Genomic DNA, 14,271 nt, shown 5'->3' on the forward strand with positions numbered 1-14,271 from the left:
ACCAGATTATTAATAACATGTGCAAACAAGGAAATTATAAAAAATATGAGCAGTGATTGTAAAGAACAGTGTGTTTCAAAAAATGCAATTTTATCCCTTTGTCAACATACGAGGCTAACACACCAAAGTCCCCCAAACTTTCAGTTCTGCTCCATCTTTTTAGCACCAAATCACAAGAACAGTGACCTCAAAGCATTTTGTACTCGACTGAAATAGTTTACATTAATACAGAGGAAATGCTAACAATCACGGCTCCCTGTGAACAAGCACTTAGTGCGAAGGAAAAACTCCCTTGTAACAGGAGGAAACCTCCAGCAGGTCCAAGCTCAGGGAGGCGCGGCCATCTGCTGGTGTATTGGTGGTAAAAGGAGGGAGAAAAGGAAAAGAAAGCACGGGGAGACGCCACAACACACAGACTAAAGGAAAGGGGGGACAAAATTCACTGGCAGTGCTGATATAGAAACATGTGGGCAGTGAAAACATTTCCAAGTTCTTGTATTTATTTTTAAATCCTTCTATTTTCTCACCCCACCTACCTGTCTGAGCTGCGTTACTCCTACTGATGAGAGGTCACATGAAGGTGCTTTTCAACTTGATAAATTACCCCAGACTTTTTCAATCAATAGGTAAGAGTGTGTTCACATGAAAGAGGCAGTGTTCCCATGTTTACGATTCTGACCAATCAGAAACAGACACAGGTCTATTGGCATCAGAGCCACTGATGGTGTGTGTGTGTCCATGACTCACACAGAAATCAAAGCGACGCCCAGACAAGAGGCCACCTTTCGCTGTCCGTGTCCCAGAGCTGCAGCCATCACCCTGCTGCAGTGGAGCAGACGTGGCCTGGATCCTCTGTTCTATCGTAACTTGTTTCAAAGACAGCAGCCTGAGTCCTTTGGAGACCGAGTGGAGTTGAAGGATGGAGACCTCACTTTGATTCTGAAGAACGTCATCATCAGCGATAACGGCACAAACAAGTGTCGGATTGTGTTCAGGAACAAAAAGAGCACGAGAGATCGTTCAGTGCTTCATCAAGCTCACAGTGAGGCCTCGGGTGAGTTTGGATCATCCTACTACTGCTGTTACTGCAAAATATACAGAAAATGCAAAAAATCCTCTTGATTTTCTCATGTTAAATATTCCAGTTCTTTGATCTTTGGGCTGAAGGAAGAACAGCACTCGGTGTATAAATGCTCAATCAACAATCTCTTTATTCCAGACAAACACTTTGACCATAAACCATCCGGATGGGGAGATGAGCGCGGGAGGGTGTCCGCCTGATCTCCAAGTGTCTGAGCGTTTCTCACATTCTTATAGCTTCAGCCCCTCCAAGCTAAACATCCACATTCTTTCTCTCTCAGTGAGCCTGAGTTATGACCTCGGCTTCCTGTGCAGCATGTTCTGTTCTTTTCTAATCAGACAAATAAGGCCTTGATTCTCTGAAAACAGTATTTCTTATAACTCAGCAGTATCATGCATCATAAAACAATATCATTCATTCACCATAAATCAGCAGTCTGATGTAATACAAATCAGTCTGATAAATCAAATAGTTATCACCTTCTTCTAAGTCTGGAGAATAATGCAAACTAAAACTACATAATAATTTCACAATCTTTAATTAGGGGTACAACGTGGCATAAGATAATATAATAATCTTACACTCATAGTTATGGAATTATAGAAATTTATAGTCTTGAGTAATAAACTGCAGCAATATTGATCTGACTCTAAGTTCTCATCACGAAACTCTTCTGATCATTTCATCTGAGCACACATTTGAGTGAAGTTTCACTTTAGACCACACAGATGTCAAAGTGAGGTCTGAACAAGACGTCACTCTTCAGTGTCGGGGACCCACAGATGCAGATATCACAGCATTAGAGTGGAGCAGACCCGAGCTCGAGTCAGACGGCTCTGTGTTCTTCCAAAGCCATCACTCAGATGAGAACTATCAGCACGAGTCCTTCAAATGCCGAGTGGAGCTGAGACGCTCATCCATGAAGGAGCGAGACGTTTCTGTGATTGTGAGGAACATCAGCATCAGCGATACAGGAAGATATGAATGTAAGATTACAGCCAACCACAGCATCTGTGGTGAGAGAGTCATCAAGGAGTTCAGGCACTCCATCAAGCTCACAGGCACAGACTCAGGTGAGATTCTAGAGTTGCAGGGCTTCCTCCAGAGCAGCTGTTAGAAACACAGCTGCATCTTCTTTCTCTCACACACAGAAAAGAGTGAGACAGAGTGAGGCATCAGGGAGTTTAATTACCAGCTTTAAGACAAATGAATGAGAGTGCTGAATGATAGCACTCATGAGTGGTGCAGCATGCTTTAATTACTACCCACTAGTGAATGTGTCAGCAGCTGAAACTGTATTAATGGTGATTTAAAGAAACGAGTCCCAGTGTGTAGACCAGGCGAGCTGCTTCACTTGTAACACACTGGCAGAAACCCCAAGTCAGTTAGGATGACTACCTGAACATTTGAATGTTTCCACTGGTCACTGAGGTGGTACGTTACAGGGATCCAGTCTGTTCATTTACAGGACTCTACTAGAGCTGCTTTGCATGACTCACAGTTGAAATAATGCTTCTTTGTCTGATGCAGGGCCTTGGTTCACCCCATCAGTCGTGCAGGGGGTCGTCTGCTCTGCAAAAGTGCACTTTAATGTAAACTGTGCAGCAGTGCTGCAAACTAACCCAGACGAAATAAAAGCACAATGTCAGGAGCTACTGCAGTTCAGCATCAAACGTAGGCCAAATCAATCATTAATATGATTTTCATGATCATCTTGTTTGTCTTAATGTTCTTATGATTCAAAGAAACATCCAGCAGCTGTGAGATCGGCTGTACTGATTTAAAATGAAGTGTGTACGACCCCAAAGCCTCTGAATGAGCTGCAGATGTGTTTCAAACTCCTGTAACAAAAGCAAACATGTCTGCATACCGGCTAACTTTGTCCACACACTGTTTCTGCTCTGCAGGTTTCACAGATGAAGATGCAAATAGTGGAGGATATGGGGATGGAGGAGATTGGGTTGGACTTTCATTAATATTTTGTCTGTTAGTTTGGGCTGTTTGTTGTTCCTGCTGCTTCCGCTGTCGTCATAATTACCTGCAAGGAACTAAAGCCATTATAGCAGCATCCTCCTGAAAACAACATCTGCTCTGCTTTTCCACAAGAATGAAGATGCAGAGGTCTGGCTTTAGGATCTGAGCTCAGATAACATCTGGAGTTTAAAGCATCATTTTAATCTTCTTCTGCACAAAATGGCTCAGTCGAGTGCTGCCAACTCCAAGAGGTTTTCGGAGGATCGGGTGATGGAGATCTATAAAGTAGGAGTAACATTATATAGCTACTATGTCAAAATTCTATAGTATGGTATATGATATGGCACAGCCCTGCTGTAAAGATCAAATGTGTGACAGTGAAAGGTGCTACAAAGAAGTCGGGAGAGAAATGCTGCAGAAAAGTCTCTTTAGCAAACAACGAGCAAACATAAAGCCCGTCCAAATGAGGATCTGTTTCAAAATGTTTGGTCCCCGTTGCTTTTTTTATTTGCCAAATGATCTGTCCCAACTGTTGAGGGGGGGGGGGGGGGGAGCTGCTTCTAAGATGTCCTCAGGTAAATATGGAGTGAGTGTAAAGCACAACAGTTCACTCTTGTAGTTTATCTTTTTTTCTAAATCTGTGAGTAAATATTTATTTTCTCTTTTCCTTTCTTTTTTGTTTCTTTGTTTGTTTCTCTCTTCTTTCAGTCCCCCCCCCCCCCCCCCCCCCCACCCCCGATATGTGTATTTGCACAGGTATATCCCATATGGAAAAGAAATAGTAAAAACATATATGATTTACTCATGAAAGTGGTCACTTTCTCATTACTTTCATATATTTTTTTAGTAAGTATATAAAACATACAAGTTTCATTATATAATTTTTCAAGGGATCTTATATGTGCTTTCACTCCTGTATGCTTTTCATACAAGTTTCATACAAGACAGATAAAAACGTTATAAGATTTCTATATATCTTTTCCATATGGGATAATGACTTCAATGTATTTCCTTTGGGTTTTTTTTTTCTCTTGTTTGTCTGCTTTGTTATGTTTTAATGCTTTTCCTGATAATGAATAAAAACTGTTAAAAGCCTAAAATCTTATTGGCGACTTATAAAGCACTGAATAGACAGGTCCCAGGGTGTCTGTCAGACCTACTGCAGCCTTATATGCCCCCTACAGCTCTTAGATCACCAAGGTCGAGGCTGGTTCTTAGAGGTGATCGTGCATTTACTCACTGGCTTTTAATACTACATGAGAGTTATTTACTCATTTTTATTAGCTATTTAGCATTGATGTTAATTGATATTGCTATTTTATTGTGTAATTTGTATGTTTGTACAGCACCACTGTTGTAATTAAAAGTGCCAAATAAATAAATAAATAAAATAAACAACGTTCTGCACATTTTCACTTTGATTTCAACCTTTATTTGGATCATTTTTACACACAAACTCTGGAAAGAACATTTCTTTATTGTCACGCTGTTTTAAATAAAGTTTAAACCCCGCCCCTACACAGGGGCGTGCCCACAGTGGGGGCACCGACCCCATTGGGCGACAGCGTGGATATGACCAGTGCTGGAATGTAACAGAGTACATTTACTCGAGTACTTCGCTGATTGAAGTATTCCTATCAGGATGTGTCAGACGTGATTGGAGCTGTGAGGATTCAGGTGTGAACACGTTTGAACACAGCCACAGGTAAAACACTGCCCAGGTAATCACCAGCAGGACCTTTAAATCACCAGCAGGACACCAGACGCGTCTGGTGTAGCCACAACAACCTGGTGCTGAATGCCCAGAAGACAGTGGAGATTATTGTGGACTTCAGGAAGCACACAGCCCCACTCCCCCCCATCATCCTGACTGACACCCCCATCACCTCTGTGGACTCATTCCGCTTCCTGGGTACCACCATCACCCAGGACCTGAAGTGGGAGCCCACCATCACCTCCGTCATCAAGAAAGCCCAGCAGAGGATGTACTTCCTGAGGCAGCTGAAGAAATTCAACCTGCCAACACGGACGATGATGCAATTCTACACTGCAATCATCGAGTCCATCCTCACCTCCTCCATCACCGTGTGGTACGCTGGAGCCACTATCAGGGACAAACAGAGACTGCAGCGTGTTGTGCGCTCTGCTGAGAAGGTGATTGGCTGCAGACTCCCATCTCTGCAGGACCTGTACACCTCCAGGACATTGCGGCGTGCAGCCCGGATCTCAGCTGACCCTTCTCACCCTGGTCACAGTCTGTTTGACCTGCTCCCCTCAGGCAGGAGGCTCCGGTCCATTCGCACCAGAACCTCTCGCCATAAGAACAGTTTCTTCCCCTCTGCTGTTGGACTCATGAACAATAACCGTATGACTGTTCCCACCACTAACACCCTACGCTGTGTTCACTGCATCATTCCATGTTTGGCACTGATCACCACCTGCACTCATGTACAGTGGGGCAAAAAAGTATTTAGTCAGCCACCGATTGTGCAAGTTCCCCCACTTAAAATGATGACAGAGGTCAGTAATTTGCACCAGAGGTACACTTCAACTGTGAGAGACCGAATGTGAAAAAAAAATCCATGAATCCACATGGTAGGATTTGTAAAGAATTTATTCGTAAATCAGGGTGGAAAATAAGTATTTGGTCACCTCAAACAAGGAAAATCTCTGGCTCTCACAGACCTGTAACGTCTTCTGTAAGAAGCTTTTCTGTCCCCCACTCGTTACCTGTATGAATGGCACCTGTTTGAACCCATCATCTGTATAAAAGACACCTGTCCACAGCCTCAAACAGTCAGACTCCAAACTCCACCATGGCCAAAACCAAAGAGCTTTCGAAGGACACCAGGAAAAGTATTGTAGACCTGCACCAGACTGGGAAGAGTGAATCTACAATAGGCAAGCAGCTTGGTGTGAAAAAATCAACTGGGTTTGTCGCATCAGTCTGTGTCTCTGAGTTAACTTGTGTTTCTCTTACAGCTCCGGACCGCAAAAAATGCGCGTGCTCTTTGTGAGCTCGTTCCCGGCTCGTAACCAGCGCGTTCTGCCGTCGAGGGCGATCATTGGTTAAATGTGATCATGTGACTGATGCAAGCCAGATCCTTTTATTTAGCAAAACTGTGATTAATAGTTAAATATTATTGTTGAAGGGCACAGACAGGACTCCGCACGCACGCACACATTAAAAAAAAATAATACTTTTTTTTTTTTTAAAAGTTGCCTCAACAAAAGGGCACCTTGGGCACCCATCAGGAAAGGGGCGGGTGCTCAAGCCCCTCTAGCCCCCCCCTCTGCACGTGCCTGTCGCAGAGAACGGGGGTGTGAGAAGACTCCAAAACCTCCCTCCGCCCGCTCATTGTAGTGTTGATGCATGTGTGTTCTAAGGTGCATTTCCCCAGCTTTGGAAAATTCAGAGGCACAGATGAAGCTGGGGTACACAAAAACTGTAAAGCCAGGTGGAAAAGGTTCAGATAAGATGTCTTCCTGTTCCCCCAGTACGTTAAAGGATCCTCTGATCTTGGAATGTTTCTCTCCGACACTCTCCACAATACTAAGGGGTTGGCAGTCCGTTATAATAAAACTCAGGACTGCATGGTCCAGAACAGACTTCCTAGGTGCTTGATTTCAAAATAATAAAACGCATGTTAATTAAAAAATGATGATAAAGCAGTTCAGTGTCAATATAGGCCGACCTGTGTTCATTCTCGGTGTGTTTGTCTCCTCATTTTCATGTTTGGTTCTGTAATGCCTGAACACTGAGGAGGTGCTTTTGATTGTGTAACAAAGCTCAGCAGAATAGAAAATAAATAATTTACACTGCAAGTCACATTGCTGTTTTTCCTATTCTGATAGATTACACTGAAACAAAGACAGACAAACTATTCCCTTATTTGCAGTTAAAAGATCAAAATGATCCCACACAGCAGAAACATTTTTTTTTCTTTCAAGCTCAATTTTGTTATGGAGAGATGTTTTTTTTTTTTTTTTTATCTTTGCGAGAGTAATTTTGGTTTTTGGGGGGGTTTTTTGGTGGCGACTCATCCCATTGACAGATGCAGATGCGGTACCTTTTAAACACAGTTTAGCGCGTTGGTAATGAGCGATACAGCAGCTGTATCGATCACGTGACTTTTTCTTAAAGCGACACACGCACCGATACAGGTTTCGCTCTGTGAGCTTGATACAAGCGTCGGTGCATCAGTGTTGCTGGACCCATCACTACTATATAGTGATGTGTTGTGGTGCTTTGCTCCCACCCCTTGTGTTCCGTGTTTTCGTCTTCCCTTCGTGTACTTCTTCATATTCGTGTACTATTAGTTTTTAGGTTTTTGCTTAGTTTCCATGCTCACCTTCGCCATTTCTGTTTGTATCACCATGTGATGAATAAACTCACTTGCATCTGAGCTGCCTGCATAAAGGGTCCTTTGATAATTTACACACGGCTCGCAAACCGTGACAAAAACACTGGAAAAATTGGGCTGTTCTAAAATGTTTGACGGGTAGTGTATATATTTAGTTTATATATTTTCTTTATTTATAATAGTTTGTTTTATATTGTAGCAAAGTGTTACTTGGATACTTCTCTATGTGCTTCTTCATGTGCAATTTTGTTGCATTCTGAGCCTAAGAAATTTATTGTGATGAACTGCTGTTAGAATCAAGTTAAATTCTGATAAATCAGACAATTACCTCTCCAGCTGTTGTTACAGTCTTTGTTTATCGGGTCCTTACAGGGTAAAAGATGACGACACCTAAAGAAATCCTTCTGGGGACTTTGAAGGATTTGGGACGTGATGACTTTGAAGAATTTAAGTGGCATCTGAAGAACGGGTCTGTAGAAGGTTTACCAGCAATCCCAGAGAGTGAACTGGAGGATGCAGAGAGGACGAACATAGTGGATCTGATGTTTGATACCTACTCTATCAACACTTTTGAAGTTGCTAAAAATCTTTTGGGGAGGTTAAACAGGAATGATCTGTTGGAGAATTTAAATAAAACCATCCCAGAACCCACAGGTAAGTCAGGGAATGACTAAACAAAAAACACATAAACAATAAAAACCTTAGTTAACATTACACAGGTGCCATTAAAATCCATATAAATAATAAATCCAAAACACTTGCCAACACTTTCAGGAGTGAGAGACTGCAGAAAGCCAACAGTTTATGTGTTTTATGCATCTGCACAAATAACCTCCTGTGTACACATGAATATCTGCTCTTTGGGTTGGTTTGATTAAAATGGGACCAGCAGCAGGTTTTCTGCCCATTTTACAGATTTATATTGTCAGATTGGTTTTAGAGCTGTTTTATCAACATAAATGAGGCGACAACAACAGTTTGGGACACGTCACAAATATGATCAAAGTGCTTTCTCTTAAATCTATTTACCAGTTGAAGGTAAAGTTAAAAAAATGGCTGCCATTTCTTTCTGCTGTTTGGAGACCCAAACAAAAAAATGCCCACACAGTAAATGCTTTTTATTATGGTTGATAAACAGGACACTAAGGTGATTGGTCAAAGGTTGGAGGAAAGCCACAGTTCTCCTTATTTGACTGAAATCCACCATTTCAGCTCGTGTTTTTTCTTCTGCAGCTTTCTGGGAGATTCCACTTCAGCCTTCTGCTGGCAACGCTCCCGTTACCAAGCTTCCCTTAGGCAGCATCATTAGAAGACATAGCATACATTTACACTGCTATGCTGATGATACCCAGCTCCATCTGTCCATGAAGTCAGATAACACACACCAATTAGTTAAACTGCAGGAACGTCTTAAAGACATAAAGACCTGGATGGCCGCTAACTTTCTGCTTCTTAATTCAGATCAAACTGAGGTTATTGTACTCGGCCCTGAAAATCTTAGAAATATGGTATCTAAGCAGATTCTTACTCTGGATGGCATTACCTTGGCCTCCAGTAACACTGTGAGGAACCTTGGAGTCATTTTTGACCAGGACATGTCCTTCAACGCACATATTAAACAAATATGCAAGACTGCTTTCTTCCATTTGTGCAACATCTCTAAAGTTAGAAATATCCTGTCTCAGAGTGACGCTGAAAAACTAGTTCTGTCATGGTCCTGGGTCGTTCAGCGTTTTGTTTCATTTTTGGTATCACCTTGTGTACTTTGTGTTAATTCTGATTTTGTATTAGTTCTTAGGTTGATCTCTACCTGTGTCTTTCCTCTGTGTTCTGTTCGTGTCCCCGAGTTTGTGTTGTAAAACAGTCTGTTTCCTGTTTTACTTTGAAGGTTTGTGTCTCGTCTTGTGAATTAGCATCAGCTGTGCTCCCCTCCTGTGTGTCATTCCCTCATTACCTTGTGTGTATTTATAGTATGTGTCTGCCTGTGTTCCTCGTTGTGTCGTCTGCATTACTGTGTTAATCAGTGTTACTACTCGTCTCTCTATCCAGCCTTCTTTGTGTCATCTCTGTGTATTCCCCGCTGTCCTTATGTTTTCAGGTTTGTCTGTTACAGTGGCTTGCAAAAGTATTCGGCCCCCTTGAACTTTTCCACATTTTGTCACATTACAGCCACAAACATGAATCAGTTTTATTTGAATTCCAGGTGAAAGACCAACACAAAGCGGTGTACACGTGAGAAGTGGAATGAGAATCATACATGACTCCAAACATTTTTTACAAATAAATAACTGCAAAGTGGGGTGTGCGTAATTATTCAGCCCCCTTTGGTTTGAGTGCAGTCAGTTGCACATAGACGTTGCCTGATGAGTGCTAATGACTAAATAGAGTGCACCTGTGTGTAATCGAACAAGGCCGAACAAGGAGAGTGCTGATCCGAAATGCAGCCAAGAGGCCCATGGTGACTCTGGACGAGCTGCAGAGATCTACAGCTCAGGTGGGGGAATTATTAGTCGTGCACTGCACAAAGTTGGCCTTTATGGAAGAGTGGCAAGAAGAAAGCCATTGTTAACAGAAAACCATAAGAAGTCCCGTTTGCAGTTTGCCACAAGCCATGTGGGGGACACAGCAAACATGTGGAAGAAGGTGCTCAGGTCAGATGAGACCAAAATGGAACTTATTGTTCAAAATGCAAAACGCTATGTGTGGTGGAAAACTAACACTGCACATGACTCTGAACACACCATCCCCACTGTCAAATATGGTGGTGGCAGCATCATGCTCTGGGGGTGCTTCTCTTCAGCAGGGACAGGGAAGCTGGTCAGAGTTGATGGGAAGATGGATGGAGCCAAATACAGGACAGTCTTGGAAGAAAACCTCTTGGAGTCTGCAAAAGACTTGAGACTGGGGCGGAGGTTCCCCTTCCAGCAGGACAACGACACTAAACATAAAGCCAGGGCAACAATGGAACGGATTAAAAGCAAACATATCCATGTGTTAGAACGGCCCAGTCAAAGTCCAGATCTAAATCCAATCCAGAATCTGTGGCAAGATCTGAAAACTGCTGTTCACAAACGCTGCCCATCTAATCTGCCTGAGCTGGAGCTGTTTTGCAAAGAAGAATGGGCAAAGATTTCAGTCTGTAGAGGTGCAAAGCTGGTAGAGACAGACCCTAAAAGACTGGCAGCTGTAACTGCAGCAAAAGCTGGTTCTACAAAGTATTGACTCAGGGGCTGAATAATTACACACACCCCACTTTGCAGTTATTTATTTGTACAAAATGTTTGGAATGATGTATGATTTTCGTTCCACTTCTCACGTGTGCACCACTTTGTGTTGGTCTTTCACCTGGAATTCCAATAAAAAATGATTCGTGTTTGTGGCTGTAATGTGACAAAATGTGGAAAAGTTCAAGGGGGCCGAATACTTTTGCAAGCCACTGTAGTTTTTCCAGTTTAGGTTTATGTTTAGCTCTGCCCTCACCTTGGTTTGTTCACTGTAAATAAAACCTCACTCGCATCTCCACCACTGTCTGCAACTTGGGTCCTCATTTAACTCCACCGCACGACTGCTGCCCCAGCCGTGACAAGTTTATGCATTTATTACGTCAAGGCTGGATGACTGTAATTCATTATTATCAGCAAGTCCTAAAAACTCGCTGAAAAGGCTTCAGTTAATCCAAAATGCTGCAGCAAGAGTCCTGACAGGGACTAGAAAGAGAGAGCAGATTTCTCCTGTATCGACTTCCTGTTAAATCCAGAATTGAATTCAAAATCCTGCTCCTCACATACAAGGTCTTAAATAATCAGGCCCCATCTTATCTTAATGACCTTGTAGTACCATATCCCCCTATTAGAGCACTTCGCTCTCGCTCTGCAGGCCTACTTGTTGTTCACAGAGTATTTAAAAGTAGAATGGGAGGCAGAGCCTTCAGTTTTCAGGACCCAAAAAGATAGTTGGGGTTTTTTCTGTTGTATTATTGTAGGTTCTTTATCTTACAATATAAAGCACATTGGGGTGACTGTTGTTGTTATTTGGAGGAATTAATAAAAAAAACTTTTATACTTGAAATTCTTTCAGTTATTCTACATATTTATTCATCACTGGCTCCATAGTGTTGTTTATGTAATATGTGAAATGTTGCTAGTATTGATTTGGTGCTGTATAAATAAACATAATTAAATCAAATGTGTCTCTATAAAACCTGCCCTCAGTTATAACCCAAGTGTCAGGGCTCAATGGCTCATGAAAAGGAATGGAGTCAAGCACAGAACCAAAAAACGGAGGCTGAGTGACTTTTAACAGAAATGTATTTTACTAGATTTCTTGACGGAGAAAGCTGAATCACGGCTAAATTCAACAGCAAGCGAGGTATTATGAGAAGTGCAGAGCTGAGGCCAGAACATAAGCTGAGGCAGGTCAAAGGAACAACAGGGGCAGAATCGGGCGAATAGAAACTATCCAGGATCACTGGAACAAAGGAGATAATAATCAGAGTGGTCCACAGTGTAGTGAATGAGTCCAAGATTTAAAAACTAAGAGGTGTTACATGGCTGCAGGTGGAGATCAGCTGGAGGAGGAGATGAATTAAATCTGGGTACAGAGTGAGATGTGGGTGCACAGGGAGGCAGGCAGGTGAGGATGGCAGTTTGCAAGAGTGAGTTTTCCCAGCAGTGGCAGGGCAGAATCCTGAGGCGTGACTTATGGCGAGAGTTGGAAGATGTATCCAGGTGCCGACTAGGGAACAGGAAAAGAGGGTTACGCGAAACAAGCTGAGGAGCACAAGACAAAATGTGAGGCAGAGAACTGACTGTGCTAAGCACACAATCTGGAGAAGGTTCATTGTGAGTGCTGCTCATAGATACTGCCGGAGTAATTGGCAACAGGTGAGGAGCAGGGAGGAGTGAGGAGGGCTCCACCCAGGGGAGGAGAGCTGATGCTGTGGAAAGTTACTCAGACTCACTCGGATCATGACACCAAGAGTCCAGTGAACTGAACACATAACCACAGTAACCAGAATGCAGTTTTCTCATTTGTGTCATTTGCTGTTTATTCATGCAGAGATTCTCACTGAGTGTCAGCTCAAACTCAAGTCAGACCTGAAGCAGAAGTTCCAGTGTGTGCTCGAGGGGATTTCTACAACAGAAAACCCGACCCTCCTGAGTCAGATCTACACAGAGCTCTACATCACAGGGGGAGGGACTGCAGAGGTCAATGATGAACATGAGGTCAGACAGATTGAAACAGCAACCAGGAAACCAGACAGACCAGAAACAACCATCAGACAAGAAGACATCTTTAAACTCCCACCTGGAAGAGATAAACCAATCAGAACAGTGCTGACAATGGGAGTGGCTGGCATTGGGAAAACAGTCCTAACACAGAAGTTCACCCTGGACTGGGCTGAAGACAAAGCCAACCAGGACATCCAGTTCATGTTTCCATTCACTTTCAGAGAGCTGAATCTGCTGAAAGAGGAAAAGTTCAGCTTGGTGGAACTTGTTCATTACTTCTTTACTGAAACCAAAAAAGCAGGAATCTACATCTTTGAAGACTTCCAGGTTGTGTTCATCTTTGATGGTCTGGATGAGTGTCGACCTCCTCTGGACTTCCACAAAACTGCAATCCTGACTGACCCTAGAAAGTCCACCTCAGTGGATGTGCTGCTGATAAACCTCATCAGGGGGGAACTGCTTCCCTCTGCTCGCCTCTGGATAACCACACGACCTGCAGCAGCCAATAAGATCCTTTGTGACATTGTTGACATGGTGACAGAAGTCAGAGGGTTCACTGACCCACAGAAGGAGGAGTACTTCAGGAAGAGATTCGGAGATTCGGAGCAGGCCAGCAGCATCATCTCCCACATCAAGACATCACGAAGCCTCCACATCATGTGCTACATCCCAGTCTTCTGCTGGATCACTGCTACAGTTCTGGAGTTTGTCATGAAGAACAAAGAGAGTCAAGATCTGCCTAAGACTCTCACAGAGCTCTACCTACGCCTTGTGCTATTTCACCTAAAAACGAAGGACATCAAGTATGATGGAGGAGCTGAGACAGATTCATGCAGGAAGATCATTGAGTCTCTGGGAAAACTGGCCTTTGATCAGCTGCAGAAAGGAAACCTGATCTTCTATGAATCAGACCTGACAGAGTGTGGCATCGATATCAGAGCAGCCTCAGTGTACTCAGGAGTGTTCACACAGATCTTTAAAGCTGATGAGTGCCACATGTTCAACAACGTTGTTTACTGTTTCATCCATCTGAGCATTCAGGAGTTCTTTGCTGCTCTTCATGTCTATCTGACCTTCATCAACTCTGGAGTCAACCTGCTTAAGAAACAATCTCCTCTCTTTAAAATCTTCCAGAAAACACTTACTGTAAAAGACTTCTACCAGAGTGCTGTGGACAAAGCCTTAGAGAGTCCAAATGGACACCTGGACTTGTTCCTCCGCTTCCTCCTGGGTCTTTCACTGCAGACCAATCAGGATCTCCTATGCATGCTGACACAGACAGGAAGTAGCTCACAGACCAATCAGGAAACAGTTCACTACATCAAGAAGAAGCTCAGTGGGAAACTGTCTGCAGAGAAAAGCATCAACCTGTTCCACTGTCTGAATGAACTGGATGATCGTTCTCTAGTGGAGGAGATCCAACAGTCCCTGAGATCAGGACGTCTCTCCACAGATCAACTGTCTCCTGCTCAGTGGTCGGCTCTGGTCTTCATCTTACTGTCATCAGATCTGGATGAGTTCGACCTGGAGAGATACTCCCGTTCAGAGGAGGCATTGTTGAAGCTGCTGCCAGTGGTCAAAGCATCCAAGAAAGTGCTGTAAGTGAATCTATGAACAAATA

At 43.2% G+C, this 14,271-nt stretch overlaps 2 protein-coding genes across 2 annotated transcripts in view; both read left to right on the forward strand.

The window, feature by feature from the left end:
- LOC309701496 (NLR family CARD domain-containing protein 3-like) overlaps window positions 1-14,271 on the forward strand; it is a 391,901-nt gene that overhangs the window by 252,124 nt on the left and 125,506 nt on the right. The window lies entirely within an intron of this gene.
- Window positions 7,800-14,252, forward strand: LOC309700196 (NLR family CARD domain-containing protein 3-like; the record flags this gene model as incomplete). Its single annotated transcript, XM_082523644.1, has 2 exons — window positions 7,800-8,073; window positions 12,478-14,252. 2 exons carry the CDS (start codon window positions 7,800-7,802, stop codon window positions 14,250-14,252), a joined length of 2,049 nt encoding a protein of 682 aa, XP_082379770.1.

The sequence above is a fragment of the Aulonocara stuartgranti genome, assembly GCF_965226115.1.
Source record: "Aulonocara stuartgranti genome assembly, chromosome: 23".
NCBI lineage: Eukaryota > Metazoa > Chordata > Actinopteri > Cichliformes > Cichlidae > Aulonocara > Aulonocara stuartgranti.